The sequence below is a fragment of the Phoca vitulina genome, unplaced genomic scaffold, assembly GCF_004348235.1.
Source record: "Phoca vitulina isolate PV1807 unplaced genomic scaffold, GSC_HSeal_1.0 scaffold61, whole genome shotgun sequence".
Lineage (NCBI taxonomy): Eukaryota > Metazoa > Chordata > Mammalia > Carnivora > Phocidae > Phoca > Phoca vitulina.
The window spans coordinates 4,159,094-4,181,822 of NW_022589764.1; the positions used below are offsets into that span (position 1 = coordinate 4,159,094).

Consider the following 22,729-nt stretch of genomic DNA (forward strand, 5'->3'; position numbering starts at 1 on the left):
TCTGGAGAAGAAAAGTCTGAAGAGTCATTTAATAGCATTCAAGCACATGAAGGGTTCCTAGAAGGACAGCGGTTGCCAGAAAGCTCGCAAAGCTTCCATCTCCTCTGAGGATTAAACAAGAGGAAAAGAGACTACGCTGTAGCAGGAGAGTCTTGCCTGACAGAAGGACAAACAGCAAAGCAGGCATGCAGATCCCATTTTCCTGCAGTATGTGCCAACTTCTGCTGGAAAGAGTCCATCAGAGGGGCTCTCGGGGTTCCCAGTGGCATCCCAGCACTCCCAGGGTTAGACGGGGTAGCAATGGCAAATGGGAGCGGGTCCCCTCCGAAGACAAGCCAAGGCTGCTACTTCAAAGACTGCGGCCTGATGCAACACTCCTAAACCTAGGCTCTGTTCCTAAGGGATGGAAGCAGAGAAGAGAGAACAGGGGAGAAGAGAAAGCCAGCCACAGCTCTGGAGAGGGTTCTAGGCATTACTGGGAAGGTTCTAGCACTGGACTGGGTGGCAGAGGCTCACTGGGGAGGGCAGGTTAGGGGGCCCCATGGAGAATTCAGACTCTTTTAGCTGATGGAATTCTCTGCCTGAGCGATCTGTTTACCCCTAAAACCTGAACTCAGGCACAGTTCCAGGCTCATAAAATGTTACCTCAAGGTCTGCAATTCTATGCACGCCATCCTTCTTTTGATATCTGTACTATTAGGATTTTCAAATATCTGTCTTTGACTCTTAGGCGCTAACCAGGTGGACGGCTGGATTGGTTGGATCCTGAATTTAAGAACTCAGACGCCAGCTCGGGGCAGCACAGATGTGGGACCCAAGAAGAGACCATGGATGTGGGGACCACCCAATGGACCCCAAAGTAGCACCAGTAAGCACGGTGGGCTGCTCCTTCACGTGGGGCAGTGAGGAATAGTGTTATGCCAAATTAGATCCCATTACCTGAACATGAAATCATCCGAAAAACTGGGTTCCTAATAAGAAACAGAAACTCAATGTGGAAATAATGAGGAATATTTATGTCACCAAATAAAATACTGCATTTTCTCAGCCCAGGAAGCATAGGGCCCATGGTGCACTTACACGTTTTACAAAACCCAGTTTTCAAATCTGAAATCCTAGCCTAGTACAGTCTTCTAAGAATTCTGTCTTGTCAACGGCTCGAGTATAAAATCACAACATGGCCCAGTCTCTGTGCCAGACAGCGAGCGCTGTGTGCATTTGATGTGTGTTGGTGCTTTAAAAGTGCATCTGTGTTTTTACCAACAGGGCAGTGAAGGGGACAATGCCTCAGTGTGAGATGCCGTTCCAAAGACTCCTACCTTGGAACAGGCTGGATCGGATGGCCCCCAGATTTTGGTCACCGTTAGGATTCTAAGCCCTAAATCCGAGCCCTAACCAGCAGCCCGAATCGGACAAGAGGTGGAATGGTCAATTCCGCATTTTGTAAAATGCTTCACACATAAAACAAGTTGAGAGCAAAGGCCTCTTGCTGACAATCCCCCCCACCCTCAAAAGGGGCTCAGACCCTCTCCCTGACCATCAAATGAGGTAGGAACTCCAAGCAGCAGCTCCCCCTGCTCGAGCTCCCAAATGAGGTGCTGACCAAAGTGTGACCCTTCTGAAATCTGGCCAACTCGGTTCCAACGGAAAATCAGAAAGTTAGAGAAAGCCCCGACAGCCCAGGCTTTCCCAAGCCTGGCCCAACCTGCTCTGCATCTTCCAGCTACTCCTTCCCCAAGCCTTACTTTTGGCTGGGACGTAGAAGAACACAGGATCCGTCCAGGACCCATTCCCAGAGAGAGAGGTGGCCTGGATCCGGGCCGTATAGTTCCCGGGGTTGAGCCGGTTAAGCTTGGCACCTCCATACTTCCTGTACTCCTGTCTCGATACACATTCCCGCTGATCCTGGGGGAAATAAAACACAAGTGCCAATTCCCCACAAGCATGTGAGAAATGGGTGCCTCTTGCTGTCCCATCTCTCGCGTCCCACCTGACAGTGATCCCAATTTGCAATAACAGGGAAGAAACCAAGTGTTGAATGGCAGTCTTCCAGTAACTGTAAACACTCCCAAGTTCTAACCAAATATATATCTATTTTTTTGGTAATCAAAAAGAGCTCCAGAAAAATAAAAATTTCTTTCTGGCTTATGCCGAACGATCATTTTCTGTAACAAAGTAGTTTCTTAAGGGGGAGAACAAGCCCCCCTCCTCATATACTCTGAGTACTCTCCTCAAAGATGTGTGGAGCTAGTAGAAGGACTTAAGTCCTCACTGCCTTAGCTCCTCATTTTATGGGGTTAAGTCCTCAGCTAACTGGGAGGTGACCTGTGCTGTCCTGTGGCACATGCTATCAGTTGGAATGGGGACACACCCAGATGCGGACCACTGCGCCAGCCTTACCTCGATCTGTGATCCATATTTTATTTCATACATTAGAATCAATCCATTGGGATTCTCAGGTTCCGGCCACTTTAGAAAGATGGAGTTTTCAGGCCTCGACTCCCAGGTCACCGGCCCAGGAATGTCATCTGCTCCTTCTGTGCAAGAATTTAAACAAGCGATAAAGTCGGATTCGGGTCCGCCCCCGCCCCCCCGAGTGGGCTACTCTGAGCATGCCCTCCCCCAGTCTGTGTGTGCAGGGCTGAGGGCGGGGACCACATATACTCCCCCAAAGCCGGCTGCTCACACATAGCACAGGGTTTGGAATCCAAGCAATGTAATGACCTGTGAGTCTCAAGATGCCACGATACCTTCCCTCCCCTCAGCAACCGCGCCCCCTCACCCCACCCCAGAAAAAGCCCGCTGTATCAAGTACAGTCGGAAAATCCCGGCAGCTTGAGTAACTTATTTCTGGTATTTGGCTTCTCCCACTCGAGAAAGGAAACTATGTGATGCCGTCAAACACAAGCAGCATCGAAGAGGCGCCTCGTGAGCAGGGGTGGCTGGCAGCAAGCCTCCAGGCGGCGGCACGGAGCCCTCCAGGCCTGCATCTGCACGCGGCAAACGCAACTCTGATGCGGGCATGAAGGACGGCCCACGAGCTGGGCCTGCGTCCACCCTTCCTCCAGCCGCTGCCAGCTGAGGCTGGGTGCTTGCACTCTTGCTTCTGCTTAAAGCAGCAAGCCAAGTGGTGAGCAAGAGTCCCTGCAAGTTACAGCCGGGGAAGGCTCTGAGAAATGAGCTGGCTTCTGTCTCTCCCAGGAGGGTGGGGAAACTGAGGCCAGGGAAGCTGACAGCGGCCTTGAGATATGCTGTGCGTCCCCTCCTAGACTCCACTTCTTCTGGGCTCCTTCTCTACTACCTGCTAATCCCGGGCAGGAAAGAGGATGGGCAGTTCACCTATCCTTAAAGATGGATGGATGGCAGTGTAAGTAACAGGCAGCTTCTAACTTCCAAAGGGGAAGGTGAAGACCCAAGAGGCAGGACCAAAGGCTACTCCAGCAGTTGACCTTGAGGAGTGAAGGTCACTCTGAGTCAAGGCAGCTAATGGATTCCACTGAACCTGACGACTCAGGAGGGACCGGGCAAATTTACGTGTGTACAAATGGGGAATAGGGCCATGGGAATGTACAATGTGAACCAAGTGGGAGGAGGGGAGTTGACCCCGAAGGGCGCTCCCTGCTCTTGTAGGACTTTGTGCGAAGACTGGGTTGGGAATGATGTCATTATGAATGGACTCCATTCCCTGGGCTGCTGGTCTACCATCCTGCCTACAAATGACCACCCGTTCTTTAATAAGCAGGATGGAGACTAAGGGTCATTGCCCTGGATGACAGATTCTGTGTCCATAGAACACAAGCTTCTCCACTGGGCTGTGAGTGAGTCAGGAGTGGGATTTGCTGGATCACACCCTACCTGCAGGCATGGTTCTTGCAAAAACAAAGTTGGAGGCGCTGCAGCCCAGCTTCTCAGCCTCGTGGTTACAGCTGTGGATGTCAATGCGGTACAAAGTAAAAGGCCGGAGGTTAGAGATTACAGTTCTCTCCTTGTTATCCACTCTGCTCTCAAAGAAAGGGTATTCTGTCTCGAGTTCTTCTGGGTCTGTGATATTATAGGTGTCTGCCACCGTGGTGTTCCTGCTTCGGCTGGACATGGTGGTGTTGGTGACTTGTGTGACGTCTCTCCGCTTCCTTTCAGGTCTGCAAGGAAGAGAGAAACTTGGCCTGTAAGCACCTCTACCTCTTTTGTCCCTTCTATGACTTGGGTTAGAGTAACGGAAAGAAAAGAAAAATCTTAACTTTGGATGAAAGGAGCTATTCAGCCCCTTTGGATAAGGACCAACAAATAATACGGGGATTTCCTTCTCCGTTATTTATTTTGCTTTCTCTACTCTGCAAACCTCAGAATCGGCACACAAACTGCCCCCTGGCTCCCAGAGTGGTTACTCGATTGTATCTAGAGGCAAACAAATGCCTCAGTCACTCCTGGCCCTGCAGCATCCTGGCCCTTTGGTCAGAATGTCCGTGCCACCTGGTCCACTGACCTTATGGTTAAGCATTAAACGTGACCACCCTGCTGGCCACACTAAGATTTATTAGGGGGTGAGGTGAGAGGTGAGCTGTGTGGTGTAGGCCCAGCGGGATGGCTTCTCTGACCCCCTCTGTAGAAAGAAAGATACCAAGCAGCGAGCACTTGCTTGGACCCCCAGACCCTTCCCTCTGGGGCTCCCACTGACTCTCTCTTCCTCTGAGACCCTAGTGTCTGTATTTTTCACACTCCTGGACGTCCTTCCAGTCTGGCTCCGCCTCACACTCAGCAGTGACCTCCTGTGGCCTCTCCAAGGCCCCGCTGTTGCCAGTGGTAAGATCACTGTCATGGCCCTGGACTAGGGCTTAGAACAACAGCTACAAAAGCAATAGGACAGCAAAAGAGAAATCAAAAGAGAATGTTCACACCCAAAGGGCAGATGAGGCAGTCCATGCAGCTGGACAGGGGGGCTGTTCCAATGGCTACTGTTGTGGGCTTTGGGCTCCCCTCAGAAACCTCAAACACAAGCCCCTCGCGTTTACTGGAGGCAACAGCACGTGAGAGTAAGCACCCAGGCGGGAAACCGCCACCCTCAGGCCAACCACCAGAAACAGGGGGAAGCAGGCTGCCGTCCGTTCCGCACTGAGGCTGTCCGCGGGCGTCACGCATCCTGTGCGCAGGCAAAGGGTGGGGAGGAAACAGAACCAAGCTCATCCGGGAAAGAAAACTAAGAGCCCAAGGCAAGGAGAAAGACCACAAAGTGGGAATGCTCATCAGTTCTCATGCAGGGGAGAAAGAGAAGTCCCACAGGGAATCAGGGCACCTGGGAAGCCGTTGTGGCTCAGCTGACTCTCAGCAGGCTTCCCGCGGGTCCTTATTTGCCTTGAAGTGAAAAACTTGGAAGGGAAAAGCAGGGGGCTTGGGGAAAGGGCCTCTGGCTCCCCAATCTGCCTGGCCCATGGATTCCCCCACACAAAGTGCCATCACCACTTTTGTGCAACGGCCCAGTGGGTCCTAACCTAAAACATGAACCATTCAACCCAGATATGCTCATTCCACCAGGTAGAGAACCGCAGAGGCAGGCCGTGTGTGAATGGCCCCAATGCATTCACTTTCATAATATTGGGGGAGGAAAGATTAGGAGATGAGGCTGACCATTTCCCAACCTCACACCCCGCACACCAACCAACCTTCCTGGGAAGGGAAGGACACAAGGAACTACATTTATTGCTGGGGAGATCTCTTTTGACACCTACCAGAACGAATGTCCTGCTTCTCTTCAAAACCAATGCAACACATAAAACCAATACAACACACCCTTACGTCTGTAAGAGAGAAGTTGCTTGGGTTTAATCCACTGCAAAAAATATAATGCTCTGCCCAAACCTGACTTGACTGGCTTATTCTTAGAATGAATTGGAAGAGGGGCGCCTGGGTGGCTCAGTCAGTTAAGCGTCTGCCTTCGGCTCAGGTCTGATCTCAGGGTCCTCGGATTGAGCCCCACATCAGGCTCCCTGTTCAGCAGGGAGCCTGCTTCTCCCTCTCCTGCCTGCTTGTGCTCTCTCTCTTGCTATCTCTGTCACTATCTCTGTCTCTCTTTCAAATAAACAAATACAATCTTTTAAAAAAAGAATGCATTGAAAGAAATAAAAATTGTCTTTGGATAACTTAGTTGAAAAACAAAAAAACCTTCCTTTATGATTCAATCATTCTGCCAGCCAGACACTCCTTCTATCAAAATTGTGTTGCAAATTGAGTGGACATGAGAGTTATACCCTTGGTAGGAGGCATTAAAAAAAAAAAAAAAAACCAATATGAAGTTCGTATAAATTGTGGCCGTTCACCGTGGGCAAATACAGTATTTATATTCATCCTAAGAAAAGCCAGAATAGCAGGTCAGACTTGTCTTAGGAGAGAGAATGTCGGGGCCAAAGAGGTGGACGCACGCACTCGTCAGGGGGGATTTGGCATAGAGGAAACTTATTTTGAATTCAATAACACAAACAATGCATTGCTAATATCCGTGTCACCCACGGCTCGGCCTTCACATTGCCTGATCTTGCGTTCCCCATGTGATGAGAAAGAAAGGTATTGCTTTGTAACTACAAACTGAAAGCTCGGAGCCCTTTAGCAAAGCTTCTCCAATGCCTGGACTCACAACCTGAACTTCTGGCGGGCCGGTGGGATGAGACAGCAACGGAGCCGACAGCTTTCGCTGGAGAATAAACAGATAACTCCTGCCCAGCCTGTCTGGGACACTCTCAATCCATCTGCTTCTGTGGCCACAGGAAGTGCCACTAGCTGAGTCTCTCCGCGGGCATGGGGGGAAATGGCCCACGTTGAGAAGCAGTGCTACCAAAAAGGCAAGAGCCCTAATGTGTCAAAATGTAGGGCCAAGGCCCGAGTGGATCGTTCATGAATCAGGCTGTTGGAGAAGTCACTATGCCTGAATTCTAGTTTTTAAACATCTCTGAGCTCCTCAAACGCTCTTATTCTTGGAAGTACACATGACCTACAGAGAGTCGGGACTAACACTTGAACCACAGCCCTAGGAGGAGAGGTCTCCAGTGGAGCAGGTCAGGGGGACCCACAGAAGGCTCTCCTACCCTCACACTCCAGTGGTTTCAACTCCTAGAGAGGAGAGGATGGGCAATGAAGAGCTTCGTCCTGAAAAGAATGCCTGCCACTCTAAGAGGTCTTTCTTTCTTAATGATTTTTCAAAGTAAGATGGCTATCTTGGACTATTACACAAATATCAGGAAGGTCACTTGACAGGGAAAAAAAATCACTTTAAAAGCCATTTGTTGTTACAACCTAAGTAAGCTTTTAAAGGCAAAGTCATTACAGAATAAACAGAAGCTACGGGCTTCTGGTGCCTCTCGGGGTCGGGGGCAGGAAGACCAGCAATCACAGAACACGCCGGGCAGTGGGCTGGCGGCTGGGGCACCGTGGGGACCAAGCGTAGGTGCAACCGAATCCAGCTCCTCCACTCACATTTCAGCCAAGAGGCTGTTTGTAAACGCTACACTATAATCTTCCAGGAGGAAAAGGGAGACAGGGACCACCACTCCGTTTCCATCTCCTTCCCCAGATATTGCAGGGCTACCCTGATGGACTCCCCCTCCATGTTTTGTTTTGTTTTTTTTTAAACCATTTCTTATTGTGGTAAAATAAAATTTTTGATTAAAAAAATACCCAAATCTTGCCATTTTAGCCATTTTTAAGTGTACGATTCAGACACTGATTGCATTCATGATGTTGTGCAACCATCACTGTTTCCAACATTTTTCATCACCTCAAACAGAAGCTCTTAGACCCACTAAGGCCCAACTCCCCATTTCCCCCTGCCCCCAGCCCCTGGAAACCTGGCATGCACTTCCCATCACCATGAATTTGCCTCTGGTAGATGCTTCCTATGGGTGGAATTCTACAATATCTGTTCCTTTCGCATCTGGCTTCTTTCACTTAGCATGATGTTTTCAAGGTCCATCTGAGTGGTGCCTTTCGTCAGAATCTCATTCCTTTTTATGGCTGAATAATATGCCATTGCGTGGCTAGGCCATATTTTGCTTATCCATTCATCCCCTTATGGACACGCGGCTCGTTCCCAGCTTTAGCTACTGTGAGTAGTGCGGCTTTGCACACCTTCACCTCCCTCCGCTCTTTGTCTGCTGCTTCTCAAACCTGCTTGTCAAGGGTGCCCGTGGCACTGGGCTGTGCTTGCAAGTTGGGCCGCTTTCAAAACTCACGCTGGTCTTCTCCCTCTTGCTTCACTTCTCCTCAGCCGGGCTTCGAGAGGCCGCAGGGAGAAGTGGGATGGGCAGGAAGGGCCCACACACCAGCTCTTCCATTCGCTGGTCTCCATGGGTGGGGGCCTCTCTGAGCTTCACTTCCCTGCCCGCCCCCCCCAGCTGAGCCCACCTGCCCTCGGTGGGAGGCCCTGTGGCCGAGGCAGTGGCACTGATGCGCCCGGCAGTGGCACTGATGCGCCCGCGGCCCCCCCTTTCCTTCATGGCTACCTGCCTTCCACAGGCACCCCACTCACCCAAGCTGGCAACGTGTTCTGTTCTCCCCCTACCCTGATGGCTACGGGGTTCTGCCCTGAAGCTGCTGCCCTACAAACCACCCGCGGGGAGAGCGCACCACAGAACCTGCCTGAGGAGCACCAGCCTGGAGACATTTTCCAATGACACTTGGTACCTGGGCACAAAGATGGAGTTGTGCAGAAAGTTCTCGAAGACTTTGCGGTACTCGGCCTCCTCCTTCTCGGCCTGCTTCTCGGCCTCGGTTTTGGGGCAGGCGCAGCAAGGCCCCTTCTCTCCGCCGCACACCTCGGTCTTGGGATTCTCCGTCACCTCTTCCACGTCGATGGTGCCATCGGCATACTTCCTGATGGGGATTTTGTCTGCTCGGGAAAGAGAAGCCCGACAAGCGCAGACATGAAAGCCAGGTCAGATGGTCTGGAGAGCCGAAGGGGGCAGCCGTCAGCGCGTTTGATCGAGAAGGTGGCTGGTTTCCACCAAAGGGCTCCAACTGTCAGGGGGCTGTGTGTTACGTCGGGGCGTGGATACGTCCGGACGGCGGGAGTTGGGTTCCGGGTCCCCCCCCCCGCCGTGCCCCCCTTACCTTTGGAGCAGTAGTTATGCCGGTAAAGGTAGCTGTCCTGAGGCTGCCGCTGCCATCTCACGATGTAGTAACTGAGGTTGCCGTTGGGCAGGGAGGGCGGGTTCCACTTCACGATGAGCTGAGAGGAGGAGTTGGACGCGGAAAGAACGTCCAGGGGAATGGAAGGAACTGGAAAGGCGAACAAAGGATGCTTCAGACAATGGAATGAACCCCGAATCCAGGCGCTCAGGCACTCGCTGCAAGCCCACAAGAAGCCACGGGTTGGACCCGGATAGGGAAACGGCGGTGAATGCGGACACGTGAAACAAGAAGTGAACCGTGTTTTGAAATCATATCAATTTAAATGCCCACATTTCTCTCTGTAGTATCTACTCTCAGGTCAGCTCTATGAAAACAAACATGACCGAGCGGCACATGGAGAAAGGTCGGGGCGGGGGCATGCCAGGATTACAAGTGGGTGGCTTAAAAACCTACAGCTAATTCAAACACTGGATTGCTCTCGTTTATTACATCCACCGTTCTCCAAATTGCCTGACTCCAGCAGTTCTACCAAGTGGGGAAACGGACTGACTTGGGTTTCATCTGAGATTCTGGAGCTCTGATAAAAATGGCAAGATGCCAAAATGAAAGGGGAAGTGAGAAAGGGCAGGAGTGTGTGTGCCCGTGAGTGTGTGCATGGGGTGTTTAAGAGGCGTGGAGGAAGAGGGCCTGCAAGTCTCTCAGTTCTATAACCACACTTCCATGGGATGAATGAGATAGGACTAGGAAAAGCAGTCCACAAACCCAAACACACACAGAGCCCCGACTGCAAGCAATGGACTCTGTTACCAGCCGAAGAATATTCATTTACAGGCACAGCATAATAATCTGGCGAAGCTTTATTTTACTACTGCCTCCCAAACCGAAACCCAGAGCTACCTTACGTATAAAGGGCAAACGCATCCCAGGACCACTGAAATCTTATTTTCCTTGGGTTCACAAGAAAACAATGATTTTTGGGGGTTTTCCAAAGTGCAAGAGACCTCTTTACTGTCTATCACTTAAACAACACAGTCATCCAAGCCACTTTTTTAAAATTTCAAAGGGGCGAAGAGTTTAAGGGTACTTTAAGGCCCATAATATCACAGACAAGGTTCTGAACACCTGTATGGAGTGATGCTTTAGGGAAAGGTTGTGACTTATGCCAGCTTTCAGGAAAAACATAACCACTGGATGCTCGACCACTTTCAGTTACCAAAGTCAAGTATTTCAACAATAAACAGCTCACCCCTAAGAGTTTCAAATCTAAGTGTCACAAAAAAGCAGAGGCAGAGGACCGAGTCTTCCTCTGTCCCTACCACTTGTAAGGACCAGGGGCCAAGATGTAGGGAACTGGCCCAATTTGTATCGTGCTTAGTTTTCCATCTTTGGGGAAAGGAAATACATTTCTTAAGAATTTGTCATATAATTAGGGGCACCTGGGTGGCTTAGTCAGTTGGGTGGCCAACTCTTGATTTCAGCTCAGGTCATGGTCTTGGGGTCCTGAGGATCGAGCCCCACATCGGGTTCCGTGTTCAGTGGGGAATCTGCTGGAGGATCTTCCCTCTCCCTCTCTCTCTGTCCGCCCCCGCCCCTGCTCTCTCTCTCTCTAAAGAAAGCGAATGGATTAAAAAAAAAAAAAAAAAAAAAGAACTTGTCATAATAAGGAAAGATTCTTATTTTTCCTGAGCTGGCTACAATAAATTACTTCCAAACCTAGAAGAATAATAACTTGTTTTGTTGCCTTTGAGCCTCTGCTACACCACCCCACACCCAGGATCAGAAGCCTGTGCCAGATTTATTTCTATAAACACTTCAGGGTCCATGGCATGATTGTGACCACTTCTGGGATCCTTGAGATGGGGCAGGGGAGGGGAGGGGGAAGCAGGCATTGTGTGAGCCAAAGGTTTTCCCCATCAACACTTTTTCCTCACCATCTCTGCCATTATTTTGTGCTACCTTTTGGGTGTTTTATAAAACAGCAACCATCCAAGGATATTTATCATTGTCTTTAGAAATGATGTGCGTTTTCCTGCCTCTAAGCTGGTTTTCATATACTTGGCTAATATACACAAACGTTTGCTTTCATCAGTTCCAGATTCTGGAGTTGAGAAAAATGAGGTGGTTTAGGAAATGAAGACAGAGACAGAAGGAGGAACATTTTCACCAGCAAATATCTGGAATGTCCACAGTATACTCTGTCTGACGCTTTCCAAATTCTGTCTACCTCCTTGGAACCCTTGCCTCTACAGAATGAAGATGGAAAACCCATAAGCCACATGAGGTAACTGAAAGACCAGATCAGCATGTGTTCAATTCCTGGAGGTTCAACTATGAAAATAAAATAGGGGGCTGGATCCCGGCTGGGTCCTCCAAACAAACCACCCCAGCCCCCTTGGAGGACCTGGGCTTACTGGCACAGAGTAGGCAGATGATGGAAGATGGACCAGAAAAATGGCCCAGAAGAGCCTAGGTTATTGGGACTGGGAAAAAAATGACATGATATAGCATTATATATTGATAAGAAAGACATATAAAACACAGACTGGTCCAGGATCGAGACATCTTGTAATAAGCACGGTGAGCTCACGAAAAATACAGGATGGGCAGTGTGTGGATACCTGAAGCATTGGTGCGAATGTACAAGATTTCACTTTTGGCCCCACGGATGTGGTCGTTCTCCACCATGGTGAGGGTCACCGCCTTGACATACACAGCATACTGCGTCCAGGGCTTCAGTCCATGCAGTAGAATGCCAGGCTCGACGTCCTTGTTGGGAGGGAGGTCCACATCCACCATGTTCCAGCTGTTGGAGCCGCAAGCATCCTGCCCATCATACTCCGTGACGTTTTTAAAAGGTCTAGAAAGACAGTGGATGAAGCTCAGAGGAAGGTTTAGGTCTCGGACATCAAAGCTCCCGGAAACCTTCCCTAGCGGCTTAGCACGTCACACTTTCTATAATGGGAATTCTAAATAAAACAAATAGTCCGTTGGATTTGTACAGAAGAATAAAATGAAGCAACGGGACCCCAGGTTTTACCACATTTACAAACGCACTATAGAACTGCATACTCTGCCTCAGGAAGAGTAAATTCTAATTGTTACTGGGATTGAAAACACTGCTCCTTAAGCATGCAGGCAAAGGCTATTTTTCTCTCTTCCAATTGTGGCATTTTTCACCATTAAGAAAAAAAACAAGCATAATCATTTCATGCAAACATCAGCTACTGATGAAGAAACAAACTTTTGGGGGAAAAGGACTTTTGCTACAGAAAAACAGCTTCTACAATAGAGCTTCCAAAATCTCATTTGCTGGCAAACAACCGTGATTGCTTAAGTATCTTATAATACTCAAATATTTAGCTTCCAGATTGTCTCCGATCCTAGCATCAACTCCTTGGTGAGATTACCAGCCGACATTGCCAAAGCACTGGGGGATCTATCAGAGAAGAAAGTATTTTGCACACATGCTTGGGCGGGTAGGGATTCTCCAGCTAGCAGATGAAAGGGCTGGACAGCCCCTGGCCGCTGGCTTCTGAAACAGATGTTAACCTACCCTGTCCTCACGACGGAAGACCACGAATGACTCCCATCCATAAATACACTGAACGCCTAATGATCCCGAGACTCGCTTTTTTTCATGGCTATAACCCCGGGGAAAGGGGACCAGATACTGTCATTGGTGGCTCTTGTTCCAGCTCTGAGGAAGCCAATCATCGGGGAAGGAGACCTATAGCATCAACAGTGGGAGCTGGATACGGAGAGTAACTAAGGAGGCTGGTGGAACCACTTGGATAAGGAGGCAAAGAAAGGAAGAGGGGGACCAAAAGAGCTACCATCTGGAGGAACAAGTCATGGCTGCTGAGGCAGGTGAAGATCACTGGAAGGCACAAGAAAAGCCCCCAGCAGATTTTGGGAGAAATCATGAAAGGTTCAGAACATGAAGGTCAGTCTCTCTCCATTTTCCTTCCCTAGTTCGTGACCTAGAGCAGAGGACCAGGTCTTGGGAAGGGCTCATGGAATAAGATGATAGATCTGTCTGGGGGTCACCTCCAGGGGAGCTGAGCATCCTGCGGGGTGTTCCTGGAGTACGGGTTATAGGGCACATCCTCTATCCCACTTTATGAATGTTGGGACTTTACCTACAGCCCCGCCCACAGGACACCACAGAAACTCACGCTTCCTTGTAGTAGACAGTGAAGCTGATGAGGTCCCTGTAGTCGGGGGGCCGGTAACGGTGCCACGTTATGATGATGCGATTCTTCCACGTGGTCGTAGAGGTGAAATGCAGGACGTCACTTTCACCTGGGGCACAAAGGTATATCTGTGAGTGACAGAGATCAACGTCCATTTCCTCCACATGTCTGACAAGTCACCTGCCCTGCCCTATTTCCCTCTTCTCCAAAGATGGCTGTACACGCCAAGTCCCTTCCTGGACTTCTCCATGGCTCTCTTATTTCTACTAAGAGCCCAGACATTTTACCACACGGAGCTGCAACGAAGCTCGTTCCTTTGTTTTAGCACACTTGGTTGGACTTGGACCCGAATCTGTGATTCCTAACCTGACAGGGAAGAACTGCTTGATTGAGCAAGGCACCTGGTCTTTCTGCTGATCCCTAAGACCTGGGCTCCCGAGGGGACCAGGGAAGGTGAGGATAAACCCCTAAGCTGGGCTGAATCTTCTGCAATAGGTTGGCACCTGTCCTGCAGTTGCAGATCTCCACCTGCTTCTGTGCAACCAGCAAAGACAGGCGAATGGCCCAGGTTGCCACAGGGGGGCACGTTTCTGCCTCTAAACTTGGCATCGACCTGGAAGGGCCCGGGCAGTCCTGGAAGGCCTCTGGCTGGGGCTGACACACTGACAAGAACAGTGTCATTGGCCAAGCCTCCTGTGCACTGTGGGAAGTCGCTGGGGAGCTACAGCAGGGACCCTGCCCTGAGCCCCGACTTGTTCCTCCGGCCAGATTCAAATGACCTTGAGAACCAGGGCGGAGTTGCTGACTGCTTCCCCCAGGGAGACCCAAAGCTCCCCGACGGACTGTCTTGCCTGCCTCTATTTGCCTGAACCCCGACACATACGCAGCAGGTGAAGCAGTGGCTGATTCAAAGTTTACTGCTTAAAGTTTACTTTAACTGGCTAAAGGCAGTTAAAAGTAAGAAGTCAGTGGGGCAAAATGTGCCAGATCGGAGGTCAGAACAAAGTTGCAGTTCCTGCTAATGTGTTATTTAAGGTGAAACCATGATTTTGTTTTCAAAGGAAAATGAATGGCTTCTGTATTCACAATGTGACCTCTCAGACTGGCTGACTTGGAGGAGAAAACACCTGGAAAATGCTCAGCCACATCTGCTCTGCTATGATTCGAACGGGGGGACGGTACGGGCTGCAGTGGGCGGGTGAGGGAGAAGGGGCCGGTTGCCAGCATACCATGCCGCTCCGTGTCAGGCTTCTTCCTTCTAAAAGCTCTTCCAGAGCAATCTGAGTGTCTACCAGGTAAATCCATACACCAGCAAAACTAATCAGTCAAATGCTAATGGTTTCACAAGTCCTCCCCTCCCGTGTGTGCGTGTGTGTGTGTGTGTGTGTGTGTGTGTGTATGCATGTGTGCAAATCACCTCTGATCATGTAAATTACTCTATTTTTTTTTTTCCCTAGGACCCTTCCCTTATTAAAAGCCGATGGCGGAGAGACAATTTACTTTTATAACCCTATCCAGCCGAACAGAACCACAACATTTTCAAAAGCGGCTTGATATGCAGGGTTAGATGAGAGACGTGCTGTTAGATCTCAGATACAAGACCTGAAAGTATATAACCACGGCAAGGTTATAATTATGTGTTTCTCAATTTAAAAAGCAGTATCCATTCAGGGAGGTAGGCTCTATCTTTTTCGTGTTGGGGTGGGAGCAAGGAGAAGGCCGAGGGAGAGACAGGGAACCCATGGCCACCGCGCTGGGCTTGGAGCTCAGTCCCCTCTGCCCTGAGGCTTCCCCTACACTGTGGGAGACTGAGCTGAGCATGCTCCCCGGCAGTGGAGAGGACAGGCTCTTCCTTGAAAAATCATCTCACTGTCTGCCTGTGCCTTAAAAGACATTGAGCCCTGCATTCTGTAAGCACTTCCATAAAATACTCCCTTTGAGCAGAAGCCTATTTACAAATGCTTAGCACACTCCTAGGGATGCTAAGGAACATTGACAAATACGAATCTGTCATGAATCGGCCCCACTACTGACTCTGAAGATACACACACGTATGGGCAAAGTGCTGGTTCAGGAGGCCCCGTGTCCGTCCCCCCACCCCCACCCCAGTGAGACGAGGAGGGGGCCACCCACGGAGCCATCATTCTAGATCGGAGGAGGGGCCACAGGCTGTTGGGTCCACTCACAGGAAGCTCGCTCTCCGTTGTTCCTGGTGTTTATGTCCCCTTTGCTCTGGCGCCCCTTAGTCCCTGTCACTTCCTCCATGCGGTAAATCTCGGAGACGCACAATTTGGGATTGAAAGCAAAGTACATTTTCCCAGCTTTGATGGTCAGGTTGCGGTGGTCCCAGTCCCACAGCTGCTGCAAGTTCTGGTTGTCCAGGACATAGAAGGAGTAGTTCCTAGAAGCACAGAAATCACCGTGAGTGCTCTTGCCCTTTCCCAGTGTCCCCTTCCCACCTGCTGGCCACCCCACACCGTCCTCTTCCGCACGTGGCTCCGGAACACTCTGCCTTTGCCAATGAGAGATTTAGTTATTAACAGTGTGTAAGAGTGGACAGTTACTGTTAACAATAGCAACAACATGATTCAAGGACAACATATTGAAATTGATAAGACACTAATTAATTTTAGGACCTCCATTACCAACAAATAACGTTTCTCACACCAGAGGATATTACTGGAATCATTCTGTAGAAATGCCTTTGGGTATTTCTCTCAGAGCAGAGTATGTATAATGCACTTGAAATCAGTCCATGGGAGAACAGATATGCTCGGCTACTCAACCGGAACGGCTTACATATTTGCTGTAGAGAGTCTGCCATTATCCTTAGGGGTAAATCCCATCCATGCCATCAGCGGCGTATGATGGGTTAGGGGAGAAAATGGGACAGGGAGACAGGCTCGGTGGTGGACCAGCCCTGGGCCCGCTCCCTCCTCCAGATTCACCCCATCCTACAAAGCCTCAACCAGAGTCTCTAGAGAAAGTGGGCCACCCATCCAGGCCACAGTGACTCAGTGTCCAACACTAGGTTAGTGTGCGCAAGGCTTGTTTTCGGAGTGCTGGGCCCCACTCCCAGAGTTTCTCATTAGTAGGGCTGGGTGGGCCAAGAATCTGCATTGCTGACCTGCACACAGGGGATGCGGGCACTGCTGGTATTGGGAGCACCCTTGGAGGAGAACTGGTCTAACAGGTGCTGGGCACCAACAAGGGGCTGGAGGTCCAAAGCTGACCAAGTGAGATATGGGCCCTGCCCCTAGGGGGATGCACACAGAAGCAGCTACACCTGCTGACTGAAGGAAAGATGGAAGGACGGCCAGAATCAGCAACAGCTATCTCTGGCTCCCCAGAGGGAAATCCATCCCCCAGGGGGTGGCAGTGTAGACAGCTACAGCTGAGGGGTCTGGAGAAAAATCCAGGCCGTATTCCTCTTTTTCTAGGGCCCTGGGGAAACCAGGCAGGCAGGGCCATGCTGCCCATCCAAGTCCTCCATGATCAAAGGTCTGCTCCCCATGGGCCTTGAATCCTTCCTCACCCCTTCCTGGTCCCCAGCCTCGGGCTCTTTCTGGAGCTCACTCAAGCACTTTATACAGAACAGAGTCTGGGAATTGGTGCAGCACTCTGAGCTATTGCTAATATCCACTGAACGATCCAACACACGAACTACAGAGAGGAAAGGATCCAGCCCTCTTTCCAAAGCCAGGATAGCCTGGACAGAAGTCCAGAGCCCTCCTCTGCCCTGGAGGCTGTGTCCATGGGGCACTTCTCTGCACCTGATGGGGTTCCTCACATATATCATACCAGCACCTCTACCCGCCTGGTCGATCCTCAGCCTGAGTCTCATTAAGAAGAAAGCCAAAGTTATGGTTATAATGCTGCCAAGCAGACTTGTGACACATGCCTGGGAATTCACAAGGGAGTTCAGAGACGAGGATCCAGGAGTACAAATGTCATTAATGAGCCACGTAGCCATAGGCAGTTCCCTAGTACTTTCTGTAGCCATCCGTCTAGTTTACTTGTAGCGCTAGGGGTGGGGGCATGAACACACACTCAGAGGACAACAAGGGGTATGAACATCTGAGCTTGTTTTACGAGTCTAAGACTCTAATGCCCGGGAGGAGTCACAGAGCTGAGATGGAATTTGCCCCATCAGCCTGAGCCCAAGCCCTCCACAAGCCCTGGGCCCCGTCCACAGACGTGCAGGGGGTGGATGTGGGAACCCTGCCTGCACACGGTTCAGTGAGCCAAGTGAGTCCAAAGGCAGACCTCTGAAACCAAGCTAGCCTCCTCACTGACCCACCTTGAGATCCCGGGACACATTCAAGGCCACCGAAGCAGGTTTGCAAAAACCTGCGAGTCGATAATATTTTCCTCTCAGGAAGAGCTCACTCCCTGACACATATATCCACTGGAAAAGGAACTTAAGACATTGTCCACATGAAGCTAGACTCGGGATATGCAACACAAGGCCATGTATAAAAGTGGGAAGCACTGGGATCTGGCAAGGTGAGACCTGCCGTACCTTGGGGACAGTCGCCACCCACATCTCCTCTTTCCCCCAGTACCAGGCTGCAGCTGATGCTGGGTGACCTGGGTCTTCAGACCACTGAAGGTGGGGTTTGCATGCCTCCTACGTAGGCCCATTCTCGTCCACGAATACTTTCAGCTCTGAAGGACTCCGTAGTGCCCATACCAAGCCCAATGGGTCTGGTTGCTCCCAGGTTCCTCAGCTGGCCCCCAAGGGACAGAACCTCCTTGTTGGTGCAGAAACCTCTAGGCTGGAAGTAAAGGCCCATTAACCCGGTCAAACCTCTGTCTCAACGCAGGATGAGGCTTCTTTTTAGTAAACTAATTTTGCTGGCAGGGAACAGAAACCACACTGAAAATACCTTCTGAACAAAACATGCTTCTCCCCATGGGAGGAAGCATGAATTATAAATCAGGAATTTGACAAATGAATGGCAGGCCCACTGAAATTCTGTGTGTGTGATTAATCACTTTGAAAAGGAAGATTATCTTTTTACAGTAAACACAAACATTTTTTACAACACTGAGAAGGCCTGGAGCCAGGATACCAGTATCAATAAAACCCAGGCGTCACGGAGCCTCTGTGAGCGACAGAAAAATAAAAATAAAACCCTCATCGGAATAATAACCAAGCCATTCATGAGCTGCCTGTCAATACTGCCCTCGCTTTTCCAACCCCAGGTTGGGGCCTGGCTCCCCCCAAATTCCCCCTTCCATGATCAGGTGACAATTAAGAGATGGTAAAAGGCAGAGACCGCTCTGCATGTTTTACACACACACACACACACACACACACACACACACACCCCTTTTCATTATTTCCTAAAGGAAATGACTATATAAGTCAATTACTCAGTAAATGTCATTTCCTAATTGTTCCTAAACTTACTGCCTTTACATTCAAAGAATATTTTAAAAAATTAAGTTGTTTATTTTTACTGTAGCTTACACAGATGCCTGGGTTTTATAGGTATCGGTATCCTGAGTCCCAGCCTTCTTAGTGTGGCAAAATATGTTTGTTTCTGTACTTGGGTGGGCCCCATCTGACGAAATGTAGACCAACTGAGATGGGCTGGAAGCAGCTGGTCATGTCCATGAGGACATCTGTGTATTATCTGTGTTGGTATTCTGAATGCCGAGCGCACACTATACACAGAGGTGTTTAACTGATGGCTCCAGGCTTGGGGCTACCTTACCTCTGAATTATCAACAACCACCCACCTCCCCACCTGCCCTGATGAAGGGCAGGAAGGATGTGAAAGCAGAGGAAAGCGAAAGTGCTAGGGATTTGCACGGTACACAGAAGTCAACCCCGGGGCTAGGGTTTGGAGCGTCGCATTTGAGAATCCAAAGATCAGGGTCTGAGCGACATCTCCACCACTTACTAGAGCAACAACGCTAGGCAAAGTACTTACTTGGCTTCTCCCAGGGTGGGGGCAATGGGTGTGGAGGCCTGGGAGTCCAGACAACGGGGGTAGGAAGGGATACTGCCCCCCGCTTTCAGCCTTTACTGACAAATTGGGGGAAAAAATCTGCAAATATACAACTGATTATTCCCTTTTGCTTCTCAGAGGAGAAAGCACGGACTCCTTCCGGCTGCCTCTAGGGGGCATCAGGACCCAGCACACAGGGACTACTCCGGCATCCTAGCAGTCTGCAACAGATACAGGATTTGGCTTTTTCCGCAGATGCTCACACCATATCCAATCTCCTCCAAATCCAGTATTTACACCAACCTTGGGGGTTCAGCAAGGGTGGGAATTTATATTCAAGTGGCACTGGGTACCAAACAGAATCTCAGAAAATGTTTCTTCTTTGAGGGTTTTCTAAATAGCTTAATTGAGGTATAATTTACCTACCAAAAATTGTACCCATCCTAAGTATGTATACTATACGCCATGAGCTTCAGCAAATACATGCAGCTGTTCCACCAGCACCACTATGCAGTTTCTGAACATTTCCATGATGTCAAAGTTCCCTCCCTGCCAATGGTGGTCAATCTCTGCTCCTACCCCCAGCCCTGGCCAATCTGCTTTCTATCTCTATAGTTTTGCTTTTGCTAGAAACTAATGGAATCATACAATGTGTAGCCTTTTGTGTCTGGCTTTTTTTCACTTAGCTTAACGTTTCTGAGGTTCACCCACGTTGTCACATTATCGTCAAATGGTATTCCATTGTACCACATTTCATTTATCCATTCATCTGCTGATGGATATCTGGATTGTTTCCAGTGGGTTTTTTTTGGGGGGGGGGTAGGGGGCTCTAGTGAATAATACTGTTATGAACATTCACATTCAAGTCTTGTGTGGGCATGTTTTCATTTCTCTTGGGAAGATACTGGGTAGAGCCTGGAATTGCTGAGTCACATGGTTGAGTCTTTATTTTTAAAAGTCCCAGGGAAGTATTAACACCAGCCCTGTTGCAACCTAATCTTAGAGTTGCAGGAAGGTAGAATGAAGCACCAAGTGTTGCAAAGTCAAGTGGTGGGGTCATGAGTACAGAGATGCCTAAATGCACCCAAGAATTTCAAGTCTTAGAACCCTACCACCTCCATCTGCTTTTAGGCTTTTCGGGGCAACGATCCTTGGTGGCACCAAAGAATCCGAAATTTTACCTCTTTCTTTGTCTGATGCCATAAGAAAATAATGTTTGTCCACCTTAAGGAACTGTCCAGATAACAGAAATATTTTGTTTTCTACTCAAGGGCTTAAAACTCAGTCATTTTATAGAAATCTTATACATGTGTATTACAAAATCCACTTCCTTCTTAAACAGCAGAAAAACCTTGATTTTCTTAATGTCTAAGGTTATTACTCTAGAAACACATCACGTAAACAGACTGCGTGACATCCTCAAGGAAACTGGGATGTCTGAGTTCTTATGGACAAACTGATGACTGCCTGATGCTGTCCGGACCTTGTTCTCCAGCCACCAACTGCCCTGCCGTCTGTTTGGGTGTGATTCTGCCTACATATTTCACCGCCCTGGAAATCCAATGACAAAATTGGCTCACTCTGGATATAGACTAGAGCTCTACTCCAGCTACAGTGCTTGAATTTCGTGTTCTGGATGTGACTCAGTGGTCTGGGCTGCTCAGGGGACTTGGAGGGAGGTCTTGGTTCCAGTTTGGAAAGCCAAGGTAGTCAGATACAGAGGATCCCGGCACTATGGATTCATCCGTTCTCCATCAAAACAAAATGCTATAAAACTCCCATCCTATTGAACCAAATGGAGGCACTTATTTATGTTCTCACTGGCTGTAGAAGTTCAAGAAAAATAGTACTTAAAGGCAATAGTGTGACACTTAAATATTTAGGAAAAAAGGCAAAACACTTTAGGGATTCACATATGAGAAGAAGAAATAACAGGGCATAGCAGTGGTATCCAATCTTGGCTACATACTGAAATTACTTCGGATTTTTGAGAAAAATCATTGATGCCTGGATCCCACCCCCAAACATTCTGACTGAATTGGGATTGCATCTTGGGTTACTGGGATTTTTTTTTTTTTTTTTTTTACACCTGGCCCCACCCAAGATGTTGTTCTAACGTCAAAGTCTGGAAACAACTGGGATAAAAGTTATCTTGGCTTAAACCAAAGACACACAGAAATGAAACATCCAGGCAGCTTTGCTAACACTCCTGCAGCTCAAAAGCCTTGAATACATTCCATTGCCTACCTAAATTATAACCTCCACGCCCGGGTGCATAACACCTTACGTAATTCTAATACCACCTACCTCTCCAGCATTATTTGCCAAACAGGTCCCAGGATGCCCCAACTCGCTGCCTTTGTTCTTACTGCCCTATCCTGAACTGCCTTCTTCACCCTCTGCTTTCTGAGTGTTTCTGGAAACCCTTCAAGGCCCATCTCAAATGCCACCTCTTCTTGAAAGCCTGTGGGATCTCCTTAATCAGATTCTCTGCCTCTTTTTCATGCCCATGGCACGTTCCTTTTCTTCTCCTCATAGCTCCTTGCAAGTTCTGCTTTGCACTGTTGTTAGCTTTTATCTGTTTATCATATTCCTTTCTTCTCTGCCTCCCTCCGACTCTTCCCTCCTTGCAGGAGTGAGGAGAGCTGATCAAGGGCTAGAACTTAGTCTCTTTCCTAAGTCTGAGGATGCACAATAAAGAGCTGAATTGTTGCTACTTGTCACCCCAATACAAAGAGCTGCAGGGGCATTCATCACAAGTGAGGATGGCCTATACCTTTTTTGATCCTGGGTGAGAAAGGCCAGTGAGAGAACCCAACTCCCACCGAGACAGGCAAGATTCTCAAGCACCCCAGCTAAAGAGAGAGCCTCCAAGAAGCAGCATGTAGGAAGGAAAGGCTGGAAGCCCAGCATCCTCAGAGCTACAAGGGCCACTGATCAGCAGCAGGGTGTGAAAACCTAAGGCTCGTTTGCCCTCCCTTGTCATTTAAAATGTTAAAGGCAGAGCAGGGACCTGAAGCATACTTGAGCTTGGAGGAGTCCCAAACACCTGAGCAATGGCAGGCATCCTTAAAGAGCCCCCACTGGCACATCAGGTTTTATACAAGTTTCGGATAATGAGAAATGCGCCTTAAATATCCGTGCAAATGAAAATCAGTCTTAGTTCTCAGCTCCATATAAGGGCATAATACTTTCAGTTAACACATGACTAAGAGGTAATCCCAGCGTGTAATAATTCTTAACCAAAATTAAATTCTTGGGGTGCCTGGGTGGCTCAGTCTAAGCACTGGATTCTTGGTTTCAGCTCAGGTCATGATCTCAGGGTTGCGAGATCGAGCCCCAATTTGGGATCCATGCTCAGTGTGGAGTCTGCTGGAGATTCTCTCCCTCCCCCTCTGCTCCTCCCCTGTCCTCTCTCCTGAATGAATGAATGAATGAATGAATAAATAAAATCTTTAAAAA

The 22,729-nt window shown here is 49.2% G+C and overlaps 1 protein-coding gene across 1 annotated transcript in view; it reads right to left on the reverse strand.

Annotated features, from left to right (window-relative positions):
• Positions 1–22,729, reverse strand: part of IGF1R (insulin like growth factor 1 receptor) — a 291,551-nt gene that overhangs the window by 28,598 nt on the left and 240,224 nt on the right. The window contains exons 6-13 of the mRNA XM_032391239.1: positions 15,494–15,708; positions 13,290–13,416; positions 11,733–11,971; positions 9,094–9,261; positions 8,668–8,872; positions 3,856–4,139; positions 2,401–2,537; positions 1,746–1,905 (exon numbers count right to left, since the gene is read on the reverse strand). Of these exons, the coding sequence (XP_032247130.1) occupies positions 1,746–1,905; positions 2,401–2,537; positions 3,856–4,139; positions 8,668–8,872; positions 9,094–9,261; positions 11,733–11,971; positions 13,290–13,416; positions 15,494–15,708 (1,535 nt within the window). The remainder of the gene's footprint in view (positions 1–1,745; positions 1,906–2,400; positions 2,538–3,855; positions 4,140–8,667; positions 8,873–9,093; positions 9,262–11,732; positions 11,972–13,289; positions 13,417–15,493; positions 15,709–22,729) is intronic.